At 40.2% G+C, this 19072-nt stretch overlaps 2 protein-coding genes across 4 annotated transcripts in view; one reads left to right on the top strand and one right to left on the bottom strand.

Annotated features, from left to right (window-relative positions):
* USP47 (ubiquitin specific peptidase 47) overlaps positions 1–11534 on the top strand; it is a 102871-nt gene extending 91337 nt beyond the window's left edge. For all 3 annotated transcript variants that reach the window (XM_052652251.1, XM_052652250.1, XM_052652248.1), the window contains 8 exons: positions 2799–2974; positions 3322–3402; positions 4935–5050; positions 5412–5530; positions 7117–7247; positions 8961–9008; positions 9099–9229; positions 10054–11534. In XM_052652251.1, coding sequence (XP_052508211.1) covers positions 2799–2974; positions 3322–3402; positions 4935–5050; positions 5412–5530; positions 7117–7247; positions 8961–9008; positions 9099–9229; positions 10054–10228 — 977 coding nt within the window. In that variant the 3' untranslated portion in view covers positions 10229–11534. The remainder of the gene's footprint in view (positions 1–2798; positions 2975–3321; positions 3403–4934; positions 5051–5411; positions 5531–7116; positions 7248–8960; positions 9009–9098; positions 9230–10053) is intronic.
* Positions 11535–17173: 5639 nt separating this feature from the next.
* Positions 17174–19072, bottom strand: part of DKK3 (dickkopf WNT signaling pathway inhibitor 3) — a 51147-nt gene continuing 49248 nt past the window's right edge. The window contains exon 8 of the mRNA XM_052652691.1: positions 17174–18731. Coding sequence (XP_052508651.1) covers positions 18512–18731 — 220 coding nt within the window. The 3' untranslated portion in view covers positions 17174–18511. The remainder of the gene's footprint in view (positions 18732–19072) is intronic.

The raw sequence follows: 19072 nt of genomic DNA, 5'->3' as shown, positions 1-19072 counted from the left end.
TTAAGTATTCAGAAGCTATACAAAAGGTTGTTTGAGAAGAAAAGGGGAAAACCCTGCAAAGTGTCTTTCCGTGTTTAACAAACTGTCTTAGGGGGAAGGGAATGGGGATGATAGCCAGCAGCCAAGTGTTTCAGGAATCTGTACTACGACTGCTTCGTCACAGTTCCACAGGGATCTGAAAGTAGATGCTTGGGAAATGTGGATGACAAGTAAAATACAGATTATCCAGAATGATGAAATGGCAAGGTAGAATGGGTAAACAGAGAATTTGATACCTGAAGAGTGGTATGTCCTGCACTGTATAGGCAATTCATTTAGGTAATAACCAAATAACACTTAAAATGATGGTCTTGAAGCAATTAGTTACAATCCAGGAATTGTTTCAGGGAGTACTTATAGACCTCTTTGAAAATACTGTCCAAGTGTGACCCAGTTGTAATCTGCAGGCAGTAGGTTATAAATAGGAAGGCCAGAGTAATAAAAATGGTCATGTATTTGCACTTCAACTCTTTGTACAATTTTGGTTACCACCTCTTTCAAGAAATACATAAAAGAATGAAAAAGGAAAGCTTCTGAGGGCACTTTAAAGTTGCAGCTGTGAAGAGACTGAACTCTTCTGTATGAAGGCATAGATAGGAAAATCGATATGATGGTGTTCTGTAAAACCACTAAGTAATTATAGCTCATCGATTAAGCTGACACTTTGTCAGTGCTGTGTTAAGCATTTTGCATGTATTGACCCGAAAACACATTTTGAGATATGAAGATTGTTATCTTTGTTTTATAATAGAGATCACTGAAGTTCAGAGAGGTTAGTTGAAGTCACAAATCTAATATGTGAAGGGGAACAAGAACTTCATTCCAGCCAGGCCATCTAACTCCAGAACACTTGGTTCTAATCACCATATTGGACTATATCAATAACCAACGAACATTCATGTCTTCCTGTGATAACAGCATTACTAGGAGTTATGAGAGAAACCAAAACGGCAGTGATAGCTTTTATTTGAGTAATGCCTTAGAATGTACTACATTTGTTGAACAACAGTCAATGAGACTGGGTAATAATCCCATGAGAAAACTAAGGCTCAGAGATTGGATAAGTACCTATAGCCATTTATCAGACCAAAGTGGCAAAACTGAAATCCAGCCATAGGCTGCTCATTTCTAATCAAGAAATTTTTTCATTACACCCTTCTCTCAAGAAATCTAACCCCTCTCTGGTTAATAAATAGAGGTTTGTTTGCCAAAAGCTAGATTGTTAATATGTAGGAACATTCCTTAAAGCTTAAAAATAGACATTTTAAACAAAGTGAAAGATATACTGCCTCAAATGGTATATACAGTAAATAAAGTTCATCACTGTATGTTTTCTGCTAATTCATACTTGTCACAGTTTTCTCTAGTGAACCAGTATTTTATAACCAGGAAAATAGTAAATAGACATTATTTGAAAAATCCATTCAGAAAAATTTCATCAATCCTAGTTGGGATGACTTGAAAATGGAAACCAAGAGTATATAAAGGTTTCATCCTTCCCGTCTCATGTAAATTTCACAGAAACCTGTGGTCTGCCCTACAGAGAGCCTTAGGGCTGCAGAGAAACCATGAGCCTGGGACTCTGTGGCAGCTTTTGCTTTCGGCACTGTCTGTTACAAGAGAAGGAGGCAACTAGTGATGTTTTCCTCTCTAATAGAATATGAGGATCAGAGTAAGAAATATATTCCAGAAGTCATGAGTATACTCCAAAAGTAACATCATGAGTGGCTTATAAAATAAAGGACAAAGATTAAAATAATAAGCATTAGAAAAAAATAAAGCACATCAAAGATAATCCTACTATAATGCAAAAGAAAGTGAAAGTGAAGTCGCTCAGTCATGTCTGACTCTTTGCAAACCCATGGACTGTAGCCTACCAGGCTCCTCTGTCCATGGGATTTTCCAGACAAGAGTACTGGAGTGGGTTGCCATTTCCTTCTCCAGGAGATCTTCCCAATCCAGGGATTGAACCTGGGTCTTCCATGTTGTAGGCAGATGCTTCACCATTTGAGCCACCAGGGAAGTCCATATTGTAATGGAAAGAGAGCTTAAATTGAAGCTTAGAGGAGGTTGGAGTTTCTGATCCATGTAGGTATTTCTGTTACAGTCCAACCAACTACATGATAAGACAGACATCTTTGTATGCTAGTCTTGACATTTTTGGTAGAAATCCCAGAACTAGATTTACTAATTTTTTAATCTAAAAAATTAGATTTTGAGGTTATTACTATTATGAAACTATTCTAAAAGCATGAATAACTTATTAACCTCACTGAATGGACAGTAAGATACTATGAGATAGGTACTGTATTATCTCCATTTTTCAAATGACAAAATGCAGGTACGGAGGCTGGTGACTTGCTCTGTGTCTTGACAGCTAGTAAGGAAGCAGAAGAGGCAGGGGTGAGACGCAGCCAAAGCCTACACTGCTGCTGTGTAGAACTAAAAATGTATGTATTTGAAAAAAATTCCTGAAAGTTTGATTTCTAAATTAGTGACCAAAACGAATAAGCAAATATCTCACACTTAAATGCCTCAGAATGTTTAAAGCTATCGGATTACGCGTAGCATATGCTCAGTGTCCGTATCCATTTAGTGTAGTACATTGGCTAAAAGCCAAGTGACTGAAAAGGGGTGCTTTTTCCTGCTCACAGTGTAGTTAGCAATCTATAATCTGCTATATTTATACTCTAAAGAGGTTTCTTTTACGTTTTTGTTTCTGTTCTTTTTTGTGCGTGTCTGTGTGTTTATGCGCTTAGGGTTGATGGTGCATGTTGACAAAAGAATTACTCTGGCCACTTTCAAACAACATTTAGAGCCCTTTGTTGGAGTTTTGTCCTCTCACTTCAAGGTCTTTCGCGTGTACGCCAGCAATCAAGAGTTTGAGAGCGTCCGGCTGAATGAGACACTTTCATCGTTTTCAGATGACAATAAGGTTGATAAAAATAATTCTGAATAATTAGAGTCTGTTTTAAATGATAGATTTGAGAACATCTTACACTACTTCCAAGTAAGATGAAATAGATACCCTAAAAGGATTATTTAGTGATTATTGGGTTTTTTTGTTATTGTTTTCTGCATTCATCTAACAAACATTTGTTAAATGTTAACTGTGTGTCAGTTACTATTCTAGGCATTGGGGAATCAGAAGTAAAAGATACACCTGTTCTCAAACAGCCCAGAATCTAGAGAATTGGGGGGAGACTCCTAAACAGTTGGGGTGAGAATGGGTAGTTTATTCTACTGAGACAGTACATCTTAAAAAGTGTGTTTAATTTGTAGATTACAATTAGACTGGGAAGAGCACTTAAAAAAGGAGAATACAGAGTTAAAGTATACCAGCTTCTAGTCAATGAACAAGAGGTAAGTAACATACTTAACAAGCAATGTAAGGTCTCTTCGGGTAGTTATTAAAAACATGCAGTGTACAGATTTTATTACTAGACATTTCTTTTTATCTCTCTAAAGAAGGAAAGGGCTTTCCCGGTGGCTCAAACAGTAAAGAATCCACCTGCAATGCAAGAGACCTGGATTCTATCCTTGGGTTGGGAAGATCCCCTGGAGGAGGGCATGGCAACCCACTGCAGTGTTTTTGCCTGGAGAATCCCCATGGACAGAGGAACCTGGCAGGTTACAGTTTAAGGGGTTGCAAAGAGTCAGACACGACTGAGCACCTAAGCACAGCACAACACACAGAAGGAATATTTCTTTCTGGGGAATGTTTCAGTTGTGCAGGCCGTACTATCTCTGTTGCAGCTACTCTGTGCTGCCATTATAGCACAAAAACAGACATAGGCAATACATAAGCCAACAGCAGTGACTTCCTTCCAGTAAAATGTCACTCAGAAAAACAGGCACCAGATCGTGGCCCTCAGACCATTTTTGTCACCCCTCTGATCTGAAGTGTTGATACAAATGCTGGAATGGCATACATTTTCTGCTTTTTAAAAGTGGTTTTGTTCATGCTTATTTTCTGGGAATGATTGCATAATGATACAGAAGGATGGCAGCTGACCTGGAGAGTATATACTCTTTTAGTTCAGAGAGTCATTTTTTAACTAGCATTATATTTAGTGCCCTTTGTTCTCTAAGTGCTTACAGATATTAACTCCTTTAATCCTCATCAGTTAACTCTATTTTAAAAGTACTGTTATTCCCACTATATAGGTTAGGAAACATAGGCACAGAGAAGTTAACATGCCCAAGTTCATATTGCTTTTAAACGGTGGATTAAGAATCTAAACAGACTATGTTCTAGGGGAGTAATAAAATATTCCTGTGATATTTAAAATGGTGGTAAATACCCAGAAGAATAAGACAGAGACACTATTTTTAAGACATTTATAACGTCTCAATGAAGACCTAGACAGATGTGAAAAACAGCAAATAAGCGGGTAATGTTTTCATAAAATGCCTTCATTTGTTCAACAAATATTTTATTAGGCATCAGTTATATCTCTTATGTGTGATTCATTACACTCATTTTGGCTTATCTTTGAGTTTGGGGTTTGTGGATTCTGTATCTCTTTTGAGACAATTAATGGATGTATTTGCAAAATTAGTAATCATTTCCCTCATTTTACTCTATAAAGGTGATGATCATTGTATTATAAGAAGAGAAATATGAATGTATTATCATATCTAATCTTCACAATGACTCTGAGGAAGATACTGTCCCTAGTTTACAGATGAGAGAACTGAGGTACAGAAATGTTAAGTAAACTTGTTCAAGATAATAGGGTTAGTAAGTAATGGAGCCAAGATTTAAATATAGGAAGACAGACTCCTAAACCCAGTCCAGTAATTGTCACACTATAAAGTACAAATAAAATGTTTTGTTGATCTTCATTTTAATGTGTAATTCAGGGTGTAATTGTTTGTCTTTACTATCCTAGCCATGCAAGTTTCTGCTAGATGCTGTTTTTGCTAAAGGAATGACTGTACGGCAATCAAAAGAGGAGTTAATTCCTCAACTCAGGGAGCAGTGTGGTTTAGAGCTCAGTATTGACAGGTAAAGTAAAATCACAGTGTCATCGCAGTTTGAAGAAAGACAGTGTGGTTAATTGACATGGATTGGTATGATTTTCTAAAACGAAGACTTTTAAATTCCTGTACTGTTCAGAATTTTGTACTGTAGGTTATATGATAGAACTAAGCAAAATTATTTAGGAATTGGTATGAGCTTCCTTTGCAGGACACTCAGTTTGATGTCTTGAGATCATTTCATTGTATTTTCCCAAAATTTTAATGAATAACCACTTGACTTTTGTATTTGAACATTTCATTTTTTCCTTGATGTCAGATTCATGTTACTTTTTTTAAGTTAAGAATTTCAGAGTATAGTAGTTTAAAATATCTTATCACGTTTGTAGGTTTCGTCTAAGGAAAAAAACATGGAAGAATCCTGGCACTGTCTTTTTGGATTATCATATTTATGAAGAAGATATTAATATTTCCAGCAACTGGGAGGTTTTCCTTGAAGTTCTTGATGGTATTATCATTATTTTTGTGGAGAAATATCAGAAGTTCTCTAGAAATAATAGAAGCCTGTAGCTTTTCTCAAATAATGAGCTGCTTCTATCTTTTCTCTGGGCCCCATTTGCCTTTTAAATATTTCTTCTTTTCTCTAATTTTAAGAATATGAATTCCTTCTTTCAGGGAAGTTGCAATTTCAGAGTTGTATTTTTAGTACTTTTTACTGAAAGTAAACATTTCTTAGCCATGTTTGTTTTTTAGTATCTTGTTTCATTTTGGCTTATGTGGTTTGAGGATGTGCTATTAATTTTTCAGAAATTTTGAGAACAATATTAGTTTTCTAGGCTATCACAGTGTATCACAGACTGGGTGGCTTAAACAACAGAAATTTATTTTCTCGCAGTTCTGGAGGCTGGGCATCTGAGATCAAGACGTTGTCAGGGTGGGTCCCTTCTGTTGGTGGTGAGGGGGAGTCTGCTCCACGCCCCTCTCCTGGCGGTGGGGGGAGTCTGCTCCACGCCCCTCTCCTGGCGGTGGGGGGAGTCTGCTCCACGCCTCTCTCCTGGTGGTGGTTTTCTGGCAGTCTCATGGTCCTTGGCCTGTAGATGGATGCCTTGACAATGTCCTGATCTCTGCCCTCCTCTGCACACAGTGCGCTCCGTGTAGGTGTTCCTGTCTGTGTCCCAGTTTCCTGTATAACTGTGTAACAGTGACCTAGAAGAGCAATGTGTATTACCAGTTATTCCTTCTCTGAGTATCTGGGGCCTTACAGAGTAATCCCTGTGTCTGGGTAGGCCAAGAAGAGATGAAGGACATAGACGTCACCCTTGTTAGGAAGTATATATTGGTGGAGATGAATTAGCCAGAATATGTCACTGAATGGTGGATCCTTGCATCAGTATCATTTCAGTATATATTTTAGCATCAAAGAACTTGAGTAAGATTTAAGTCATGTGATTAAATCTAAGAAGCATTAGCCTGTAATTTGCCGGACATTCTGACCCATGGTGCTGCAACAATGAATAAAGACCAGTGGTTGCCCTCGAGATGCACAGTGTATGGGAAAACCAGAACTACAAACCTGTCATTCCAAAATGATAGGTGCTAAGAAACACATCAGTGCAATTGGCTCTTTTGTACATCAAAGAGAAAGGTCACAGTTGAGCTGGGTTTTGAAGAATCAGCAAGTTTGGGAGTAAAAGAGAAGGATTAATGATAGCTTGAATGAAAAAAGATAAAATGAAGGCTGTTTGATTATGATTTTAGATTGTGGGATGATAGGAGCCAACAGAAGGGCAAAGATTAGAGGTCCAAAGATGAGAGTAGTTGGGAGAGCAGTGTCCAGCAAGACTCACGAGAGTGAAATTAGGAGTCCTGGTGGAAGGAAAGCTTGGGGGGTTAACGGATTATCTTCTGAGACTGGAGTGGGGAGAGGGAGTATTTCATGCTGAAAACCTCCTTGGGTTAACTAGTTTCTTTTATGCCTGCTTTTTAAGAATAATGCCTGAAGGAAATATTTTTGGTTTTGAGGCAGTATAAGAAAAGGCATATTATGAATCTTTAGAGTAAACAGAATGATGGCTTACTCTTGCATATTCTTAGGGGTAGAGAAGATGAAGTCCATGTCACAACTTGCAGTTTTGTCAAGACGGTGGAGGCCTTCAGAGATGAAGTTGGATCCCTTCCAGGAGGTTGTGTTGGAAAGCAGTAGTGTTGATGAGTTGCGAGAGAAGGTACACTCATTTTAAACAAAATGAACTAACATACACTTTTTTGTGTGTTGCATAAGAAAGACCCTACGAAGTGAGTGCCAGACACTGATGCGGCAGCCTCTCTGTTTCAGTCACACCTGTGCCACATGGCCATTGTTTCTTAGGGCTACTGATGCTTTGAAAAATTATGTTGACTTCTGGCCATCTAGAAGTGAGCCCCCGCTTTCTATTACCTGGATCAACTTTGCCCTAAGTAGTTAGGATTAGAGTTACTAGAGTAAATTGCTATATATATTTAAAAAACCAGATGAAGTATAATTAAATAGAGAATCCAGCTGAAGGTTAGGGTTAGCAAAGGTGAGACTCCTAAAGATCCCTGGAGAAAGGTACTAAGACAGTTGGCATTTTGGGAAAAAATGTATTTCCATATTTCACACCAAAAAATTCTAAATGCATTAAATTTATATTTAAAAATATAGTGAAATGATAAATGTTCTAGATGAATATATTGAAAATAAGTTTATAATCCCATAGAGGGAAATGTATTTGTGAGTATAATACCAAAAGCCAGAAAAGGAAAGATAGGCAATATAAAAGTTAAATCTTCTGCACAGCACCCCCTCCAAAAATTTTTTTAAAGCAACGCATAAATAAAACTAAAAGAAAGGGGAAAACATGAAACATATGTGAGACATGTCCAAATTTAAAAGGATATACAAATTAATAAACTGGACAGTCTAATTTTAAAATAAGCAAAGAACATGAATAGGCAATTCATAGAACAAGAAATACAAGTTAAAACAATAACAGCAGCAAAAAAAAGATTAAAAATAGAAGACAATAGTAGCACTTTTTTACCTCTTAAATGATAATGAAGATTTAGAAAATAAAAATATCTAGAGCAATAGTCCCCAACTTCTTTGGCACTGGGGACCATTTTCATGAAAGGTAATTTTTCTTTGAACCAGGCAGGGTAGGGGAAGGAGGATGGTTTGGGAATAACTCAAGCACAGTACATTTATTATTCACACATCAGCTCTACCTCAGATCATCAGGCATTAGATCTTGGAAGTTGGGGACCTAGAGTCATCATGGCTTGGGTAAAACAGGCAATATCCTACACCTTTGATAAGTGATTAAATTGACATAAGTTTTTCAGGGTTCAGCCTGACATTGTTTATAAACATTTCACACGTGCAGTTGCACATCTAAGAATTCAGTAAAAAGAAATTTGTAGAGATATGCAAGGAAATATATACAAAGTATACATACTGTATAGAATTGTAACTGGGAAAACCTAAAAACATGCTCAATGTCCATCAGTTGGAAATAAAATGGTATATTTTTCAACTGGTGAAGAGAATAAGGTTACTCTGTATGCTGTTTTTTATAGGTTATATAAAGTTATCATATAGATGTATTTCATAGATGCAGGTTTATGTATTTCATAGATGCAGGTTTATGTATTTTATAAATGTGTATATAGTTTATATATGCATAGGAAAATGTCTGGAAGGAATATATTAATACTAAATTGATATTTTGAGACATGGTACTTGTAGGTGGACTGGGGAGATAGTTCTACTTCCTGCTTTCAAGAAATTTTATATCAAACATGTTACTTCTTTGGAAAAAAATCAAAACTATTTCTTTGTTCACAAGGTGAAAAGCAAATTGCTTGTTTCAGAAAACTTAGTTTTTAGGTGAACTCATGTAAAATGTTTACTCTTACAGCTTTATGAAATCAGTGGAATTCCTTTAGAAGATATTGAGTTTGCCAAGGTAAGACCCTGAAAGTGTTTAAATCTGGGTACTAGTGCTAAGTAAACATGGCCAACAGTGACATTCATTCATTCATTCTTTTTTCCTTAGGGTAGAGGAACTTTTCCCTGCGATATTTCTGTCCTGGATATTCATCAGGATTTGGACTGGAATCCCAAAGTTTCTACCCTGAATGTGTGGCCTCTTTATATCTGTGATGATGGTGCAGTCATATTTTATAGGTAACATTCACAATGTTTTGGTTATTTCTAGAGATACCACATTTTTGTTGTACATCTTATTTTTCATAAACAGCCCTATGATTGTTAACGATATAGAATAGCCCTGACCAGTAGAAATACAATACAAGCCATATATTGCATTTTAAAATTTCTAGTTAGCCACGTTCTAAAATGTAGAAAGATAATATTATTTTAATAAGTATTTCTAACCCACTATATCCAAAATATCATTATGACATGTAAACAATATAAAAATCATTTCTAAGATATTTTGCATAATTTTCCTTGTAGTCTTAGAAATATGTGTTTATTACACTTGCCTCCCATCTCAATTTGGATCTTACATACTTCGGTAGACACACATGGCTAGTGGCTACCGGATCTGTCATGGTACACAGAGAGAGGAAAAAGAGTAGTCATTGGAGCCTGGCAGATACGTATTCAAATTTCGCTTCGTTATTTATTTACCTAGGTCCTCATCTGTATAATGGCATCAGTAATGTCAGCCTTGCAGGATTTTATGAGAATTTGAAATACTGCATTTAAAAACACTGGCCTAATGGCTGTTATAAATAGATGTTTAATAAATGATAGCCATTATATACTAATAGTAACATGGAAATTATTCTATGCCATTTTTAGAAGTGAGTGTTGTGTTAACATAATAAACACATTAGAAGTCTAGGACATCTTAGTATAAGTTATATAACAAGTGGTGACAATCAGATTTAATTTTTTCATTGAAGAGCATTGTAGCTTTTAAACATAAAGGAGGCAGATGGTATGTATACCGGTCTAATGTGTCATTAATATTTTAAATGTAGGGATAGAACAGAAGAATTAATGGAGTTGACAGATGAGCAGAGAAATGAACTGATGAAAAAAGAAAGCAGTCGACTCCAGAAAACAGGACATCGTGTAACATACTCACCTCGGAAAGAGAAAGCACTAAAAATTTATCTGGATGGAGCACCAAATAAAGATCTAACTCAAGACTGACTCTGCTAGTGTAGCATTTTCCCTGGGGGATTCTGGCTTCAATTAGACGGTTCACTGCTACTGTGTAGTGCCATGCTGTCCGGACATGGTTGGGGGTAACCCAGTGACACCAGCACTGATTGGATGGCCCTTCACCAATCAGAAGCTCAGTGCCCAGTGGGCCACTGTTTTGACTTGGAATCATGTTGTGCACTATAGTCAAATGTACTGTAAAGTGAAAAGGGATGTGCAAAAGAACAGCGAAACCTGCTACTAGGAAAGTGGGACGGGGAACGAGTAAACTTCTTTTCTTGCGGACAGATGTGCACATAGCCGCTAGTAAAACCAGCCTCAAACAGGATGCTCATAGCTTAATAATAAAAGCTGTGCAAAGGCCATGAATGAATGAATTTTCTGTTTATTTCACTGATACACACATTACCTCATTGACAATTCAGAAGTAAATGCAACGTGTGTTGACTCTTGGAAAGCAGCAAAAACAGGAGCTGAAGAAAGAAAATCTTAGAACCAGCCATAACCCAGTAAAGAATCGTGAAGTTGTGTTTTTATTTTTTTCATTTTTGGCAAAGTATTAAGAACATTATTCTAGAACATCAAAACATTTCCCTAGACCGCTCCCAGCAGGTGGCAGCTCAAATTGCTGCAGTGTTGTAATTATAACTGATTGTACGTAAGTTATGGATGTAGAGAATTCGTTTCACTCGTTCATTCAGCATGTAAATAAAATTGATCCTATTGAGTTACCATAATTGCAGTTCAGCTATTTCCCATGGTTATTCCTTTTACATATCATTCATGATGTACATTTGTGTACATTGAGAGGTATAGCAGTCTGTAAATGTAACCCTCAGTGAGGTTCCTCAGCACTGGGTCCCATACGATTGTATTTGCCCTTGTTAATGAGGTTTTTCTGTTCAGTGGCTTCAGTTTCTATTTAGTACATTTATTTTTGAAGTTTTACTTCAAGTTTGAATCTTCTAAAACCTTGTAAGTCCCAGTTTAATTTTTGGAGTTGACACGTAGTTACATGTAGTTTAACTTTGGGGAAACGTCTTAACATCGTGTTGAATAAACTTGCTAGGAAGTCAGGTCATGGCGCAGGCTAATAGAGTCACCGTGATTTCATTGCAGAGTCTGTTAGAATCAGCAAGTTTGCTAAATACAGCTAGCTATTCAGTGAACACAATTCTACGTCAATTTTGAAAATGCCATCTAATTTATAAAAATCAATAAAAAGGTTTTGGTAAAACTTTTTCATGCCAGATGCTGTTTACAACAATGAACATGCCAATAAAACATTTGTTCATTCTGTGGTGGTATTTTAGTCATTAAACTTTAGTGGATGAAGAATCTGGGTTCGAAAGAGATTTGTTTTCTTTCAGTATAACATTTTGTAACATATTGAATAGTTAATTCTGTGATAATGTATGTTTACAGTAAAGTTTTCGTAAGAGATGAAAAGATGTTAATATTTAACTTTGGAGGATCCTGTCAATATTTCAAAATCAAAAATTTACCCTTTTTTCCCTTTTAAGAAAGAATTAAAAAATAGTATTAACAAAGGTTGGTTGCAGTTTGAATATAATGATTTGAGAATTCCATAATATCTTAAAAGTCTCCACAAGGGGGAGAAAGAAATCTTTTCTAAGCTATTTTTGTGGCTAATTTTTATTCCATATAGACTATGTAGCATTCTGCTAAATTGAATGGCAGTACTATTCTGGGTTTGGATTAGTAGACTTGATGGTATTCTCAGAGGAAAATGTTAAGCATTTGTTAACGAGTTGTCTTTTGGATCACTTAGATTTTCTGGTGCAACGTGATGGCTACTTGGTTCTGGTACAGGCCTGCTTACCTGGGATACAGGGGTTAGTAAATGTGGTTTCTCCTTTCAAGGACTGACTGTGGAACAGAGGAGACCGATTTGTTAACAAAATGGGTTTGGGGCCTTGTTTGGTTTGGTGTTCCTGTAAGAGTAAATAGTGAACTTTCCATATTGCTCCTCATCCTGTGCCTTCTACCCGTGTTGTGTTTGTTTTGTGTTTGCTGCTTCTAATTGCAGGCATATTACAAACACCAAGAGTAAAGAAAATGTGTATTTCATTATAGAAAAGAAAAAGCTTTTTGCTCTTCAGTGCCATGTTGCACTTTAAAAATCTCAATAGAAAGGGATGGTGATTTCAAACTGATTCGTGGCAATGGAAGCAGTAATTTGTGGTGAAGAGATTCATGTGTCAGCCTTCCTCAGAGAATCAAGTGAGCACCTCTAAGCCAAGGGACAGTGGAACCTGGTGATCACTCATCTACTGAATCTTCTGAGGCTGTGGCAGGCCACGTGCAATAAAGTGTGACCTTGCCCCCCATGGCTTACACCAGAGTTTTGAAGAGGTTTTACTGTGGGGCACATGAGTTTGTGTCAGCCAGGCACACTCAGTGAGAACCAAGTACTTGCATATCTGTGGCAGGGGCTGAAGGTCAGGGGTGAATTCTGGCCAAAGAAGCAAGAGCTATGTTTTCACTACTCTGCCTTGGTTATTTAGCTGGTCTGTACAGAGGTTTGCTAGATACACGTCTGCTTCTCAAACTAAGGGATAGTAGTACATAACAAGATTAAAAAGTGAGGGAAGGAACTCAATACTACACAGTGTTTGGTAGTCTCTTTTGTAAGGGAATGGAAAGTATCGATCCTTTAACTTTCTGAGAAAGTGGGAGTGAATTCTGCCAGTCAGTCAGCTGTTGGTTGCCAGGCTGCTCTGTTAGGAATGGTATCTAGACAGCTACAGCTACGGATTTCCAGCATGGTCTGAGCTGAAGAGTGCACAGTATCAGAGCACTGCAGTGTTATTGCTAAATCTGGAAGTGACCTGTGAATGTATGGAATACAATAAAATCTTTTATTCTGGTTCATTTGCTAGTTTTTCCTTTTCAATTGGCTGCTGTTCTGAATTTTGTCCCTTTGTTTAGCATAAAAAATAACCAACTCTTGCACTTGTGACTTGCAAATTATAGTCTAGACAATATGTAATAGATAATCTGAATTCGTAAGTGGTTTTTTTTTTTGCTAAATGTATTCCATCTAAGCAATTTCTAATTTTTGCAAAACAAATCAATATTTTGGTCACTAGCAGTCAAAAGCCTTCTAGGGCCAAAAATCCTTACATCGAAGGCAAAATTGTGTGCATGTATAGTTTTCTAGGGGTCTAGTAAATGTTTTTTTTAAAAATCAGGTTTCCAAAGGAGTTCACCACCCAAATAAAGTTTGTAGTCACATAGGCTTGGTGTACAGGACATCAGAAGATGCTCCTTCAGTGTCCTTTGTGGGGAAGGGGGTGCTATGAGCATTTGGTTAGATACAGTGTTAATTTTCGAAACTTTACTCAGAAACAATACTTGCCAGTTTAACCGTTTAGAAGAGACTAGGGGCCAAGTTAGGAGGGCAAAAGAGTGCTGGGGAGGGGTGTTCTGCCTGTCCCCCATGATAGTACCACCACCTGCTTCCCTCACTGGTCTAACTGGTCAGGGCCTGAGAATTTACCATGTCAGGGGATCAGTGGGCCCCAGAACCTTGCCTTAAAGGTGAGTACCATGTTCTGTCTCTGCTTCCTTTGTTCACACCCTATCCCTTCCACCAGTATAGAGAGCATGCTTCATGTTCAGCCTTTTATAATGCTGAAGTAACCAACTGAAATATCACCTTTTTGAGATACGAATAGTAGAGTGGTTCTGTTTTTCCTACCAGCTGTGTTTTATTGAATACAGTTTCACACTGGAAGAGGACTCGCAGTTCTGTAACTTTTAAGTCACTTTGCATTATTCAAACAATCTGATGAAGTTTTTCAGTCATCTGATTCAAAGGTCTCCACCCCTCAACACACACACAGTGCCTGCTGGATGTGATGCTCTCTGCTTAGCAAGGGAAGGAGGCAGTGGTCAACACTCCCACTCCCCACTGGCTCTTTCTGCACTAGCTCTATGGATGGTGGAAAAGGTAAGGAAGAGGGCAAAGAGCAGCGTCCTGTTGGTGGTGGTGAGGTCACTGTCTCACGCACACACACACGTACATTCCATTATGGTTTATCACAGGATAGTGAATCATTCGTTGTGCTATACAGTAGGACTGTTTATCCATTCTATATATGCCAGTTAGCATCTGCTAATCCTAAACTCCCAATCCCTGCCCTACTCCCCTTTCTCCTTGGCAATCACCAGTCTGTTCTCTGTGTCCATGATTCTGTTTCATAGGCTCATTTATGTCATATTTTAGATCCCACATCTAAGTGATTCAGTATTTATCCTTCTGACTTACTTCACTTAATGATTATTTCTAGTTGCATCCGTTAGTTTTATTGCCTCTGCCTCATAGGAAGTCAGAGAGAGAAATAACCTATTTTCCAAACACTGATCTTCCAAAAGGGGATTTCTTACCAGTTCTTTTGTCAACTTACGTGAGGCAGTTGAGCTGCTGCTGCTACTGCAGCAACCCCTCTCAGCAAGCCCTACGAGGAGATGCCTAGCTCCACGGCTCTCGGCTCTGTGCCTTTAGAAACCTGGTCTGGCTATCAAAACATAATCTCTAGTCGGCTTTCTTGACTGGTGCGGATGCACAGACCCCAGGAGTACTTCCTCCCTGTATACCACTCTTCCACCACAGCAGACCACCTTGTTTCTCTTTTCAGCTCTCATCCTTCTGCCTTACACCCCTTTGTTCTGTGTGTCAAAAGCCCAAAGAAACAGGGTAGGGAGGCTGGAAACGACTTGGAGGAGTAAAGAGAGGGAGCAGGAAGACAGTATGAAGAGGAAGCTGGGAAGAATCCGCAGCAATCATTTTTGTTCCATTATACTCCTCAGTCTAAGACTGGGTGGGTGGACAAGCCAGCCACTCACCTGTGCAGAAGGTGGGGCTCAGACTCAGAGCTTGTACCAAACACCCAAACCCTTCATTTTCTAAACTTGCTTTCCCATTGCAGGCTGGAAAGCAGGTGGGTTGGGATTCATAAAGCTATACTTTGTTCGCCTTTTGCTTGTTTTTTATTTCAAACAACATAGACTAACAGCACTTGATCTGTCTTGTTTGTGGTTGACTTTAGGAGTCCAGAAATAGCTGACAGCAGGACTGCGTTCCTTCTCAACGAATTCAAGGACCCAGACATTTTCCATTCTGCGGTAAGCAGAGTAGCAGCCCCCAAAGGATACCCGTATCCTAAACGCCAGACCCTGTGAATACTTCCCTTAGGCGGTAGTCTGGCACTTGCATCTTCCTAACTGTCCCTATTCCTTCTGCCCTCCTGAGCAACTATCATCTTCGAAAGCCAGTTCCCATGCTGCTTCCCTTCCTGGGAAGGCTAGGCAGGACGACGCCAGTACCAAACTCTGCCCCCCTTTATACATTCCACTTAGAATCCTGAGTAGAGATATACCAGCTACTTGAGTCAAGCCTCTCATGTTGTTACATTTTTGTGGCTATGATGACAAAGTAGAACAAGATAATATACCTGCATATAAGCTCCAGGAGACAGGAGCCTGGTTTTATCTCATGTACCACCGTCTCCCTGACACCTTACATAGGGCCTGACATTTAGTAGGTACTCAATAAATTTTTGGATGAAGTAATTTTCGGCCTCTTCAAATGCTCAGTTTATCTCACCTCCTAGCCACTGTGCATTACTTGCAGTCACTCTTCTATACCATCATCCCTCCTCTTTGCCTCCCTCCAGCTGTGGCCCAAAATGCCCTTTCCTATTCCTTCTGCCCTCCTGAGCAACTGTCATCTCCAAAAGCCAGTTCCCGCCCAGCTCCTCCAAGCTCCCATGTGCTCCTGCAACACTGCAGATGCCGGGTCGATGGCTTGCCTTCTGTCAACGCTGCATTCAGTGTCTCTCCCTCACTCGGCTGGGACACCTTCAGGGAAGGGACCCTGTCTGGATCAACTTGGTACCCCTGGGGCATATCACAGCACCTGGGCCTGAGCATCTGGTGAGTAATAAGGATGCAGAGTGGTCCTGATGATTGTGGACACTGAAGAGAGAACAGCTGTATATCACATCTTTAAATTATCAGTATATCCTGGGCATACTGTACTAGATAATTGTTTTTGTTTGACGTCTCTTTCACTTCAGCTTTTCGAGTCTCCATTTCATCTGCTAAATGAAGAAAATACTCTTCATGGGTTTAATGAAGATTGACTTAATATGAGTATACTCTCTCATCTGGTGTCCATCACCCATATATCACCCTGACCTTCATATATAGCAGCTTTATTACTGTGAACTATGGTCCCTGAAGATCTGTGCTCGGTCCGGAACTGCCATTGATTAAAGCAGCCTCCCCTCAAAAGGGGCATGTGCTGGGTTGTGTGCTTAGCCGTTCAGTCTTGTCCGACTCTGCAACCCAGTGGAGAGAGGAGCCTGGCAGGCTGCGGTCCCTGGGGATTCTCCAAGCAACAATATTGGAATGGTTGGTGTCCCCTCCTCCAGGGGATCTTCCCAACCCAGAGATTGAACCCAGGTCTCCTGCATTGCAGGCGGATTATTTACCATCTGGGCCACCAGGGAAGCCCAAGAATACTGGAGTGGGTAGCCTATCCCTTCTCCAGGGCATCTTCCTGACCTAGGAATTGAACCGAGGTCTCCTGAATTGCAGGCAGATTCTTTACCAGCTGAGCTACCAGGGAAGCCCCAAAAAGGGCTTACACATTCCATTTACTCTTCCAGAGACAGTGAAACACTGACACTCCTATCCAAAAATGGTTAACATTTCTAAAATATTTTGATGCTTCAGTTGCCTGGAAATTTTGCATTATGGAGGAGTTTTTTTGTTTTTTTTTTTTCCTTTTTGGACAATGCAGTTCATTTTTATTTTTTCTGGCTGAAAGGGTTTTCTATTTATTTAAAAAAAAAAAAAAGTCCAAGAGTTACAAAAGAGTAGTTTAAGTGATTTATGCTTGGTTTCTAAATGCAACATATGTGTTTATACATAATTTAAAACTCAAAGAAAGCATGCTTATACAATTGTGACTTTAACATTTAATAACTCTGGATGCATATATGATGGAAACAGTCCATGACACCTGAAAATATCATTTATGGAACAGCGTACAGTTCAGTGCTCTCAGCTTGGATATTACAACCATATTTCATAGAGCCTTGCTTGGTTTGATTTTCTCCATGTGGCTGATAATGGTCTTCGGTTGTTGGTAAGTGATTTTACAAATTTCATTTATAATCCTGGCCCTACGATTACCTAAGTACTGTTTCTGGCAAGTTAACGTATATTATGCTCCAGTCATGTGTACCTTTAAGGCTACTGATGTGACTGACTGCCACAGGGGACAGTGTTAGTACTTTCTGTCTCCGCTAGAATGACAGCCACCCCCACAGCAAGCATGCTGTATTTCTAACAGTAGAAGTTGAACCTTATAGGGATATGTGAACTAGGTTGACTTTTGTTCCATATGTACCTCAAAAAAAAGAAAAATCTCGTCCTCCTCATAGTGGGGACTTTTGGCACACGGAAGCTGATGGGGAGCAGTAGGGAGAGCCCTGGGCTTGGAGTCACACCTGGGCAGTCTGCTCTGGTCTTTACTAGCTGTGACTTGGGCAAGCAAGATGACATCTCTGAGCCTCCGAGATCCTGACCAACAAGGAGACCAATACCCCGCTTCAGCAGGCTGTGGTGAGAGGACGTGGACTGCTGCCCTGGCACAGAGGTAGGAGCTGAGTGACACTGCTGAGAGGATGGATGCAGGCAACGCAGAAGACATCTCACCTGCAGCAGCTCAGGGCAGCGCGTGGCTGTGCCCACGGCGGGAGCAGCATGGCAGATTCACTGGTTGCATTTTCACAGGTTTACGTTTGCAAAGCAGGGCATCCTTCTCCACGTGTCTGAGAGTCAACATACCCCTAAAACCCATCATGGGGAAATTCTGCATCCTCTTCCATCCCCTCCCCGCCCCCAACAACACTCAAGGAAATGTCATACAAAATAAAACATGCCATCTGCCAACCAGCAGAGGCGGAGCCGCCAATACTTTGGACCAGTTTAGCAGCCCTGTTCTGCTTCAGCCTCCTACACCCCAGTCTTCCCCAGGCACCAGAGCTGTGAGGATGCACAGTGGGGCGAGGCGTGCTGGACAAGGGTGCAGCCCCTCATGTTGTTTCAAGCCAGAAGGAAAGTGTACTGGGAAGAGGCCACAGAAAAAAGCCTGGTGAGCCCACACCTAGGGACACAGCTGGGGAAATAAATTAGCTACTCTATTGCACGTCTACCCACACAACAGGCCTGGGTCTAAATCTCCTCTCCCTCCAGCAGCTCAGAGGCAGCCCTGGGCTCCCCGAGAGCCATCTCCACTGACAGGCTCCTCTCCAGGTTCTCCAGCTCCCGGCGCACCTCCTCCATGAAGCTACCATCTTCATACTCATCAGGGGCGCCTCTGGGCACCAGGCTCTCCCCGTCCTCGTCACGGCCCCCAACGAAGGTGGGCTTACACACGTACACCAGGCTGTGGCTGTGGAGGGAGAAATGGGGAGCCCTCAAACTAAGGCCCTGCCCGCTGCACGACCCCAGCTCAACTTCCCCTAACCCCTTGCCTTTGAACACCCCGATGGAGGGACACCCGTGAGCAGGTGTCCTCAGAAGGCAGCTCTCCTGTGTCTAGCGCAGGTCTGTCCTCCTGTGACTGACCCGCTGGGGCAACCCCGAGGACTCCGAGGTCTGACAGCTTACAGCCCCTTGCCCGCCCAGCCCCCCAGGCAGAAGCAGCCCCTGAGAGCTCACCCACTGTGCCCATGGGCTGGACCCAGAGTTCTATCTACCTGCCCAGCCACCCTGGATTCTGCTGGGAAAGAA

The sequence above is a fragment of the Budorcas taxicolor genome, chromosome 15 (assembly GCF_023091745.1).
Source record: "Budorcas taxicolor isolate Tak-1 chromosome 15, Takin1.1, whole genome shotgun sequence".
NCBI lineage: Eukaryota > Metazoa > Chordata > Mammalia > Artiodactyla > Bovidae > Budorcas > Budorcas taxicolor.
This window is presented reverse-complemented; position numbering and strand designations above follow the sequence as displayed.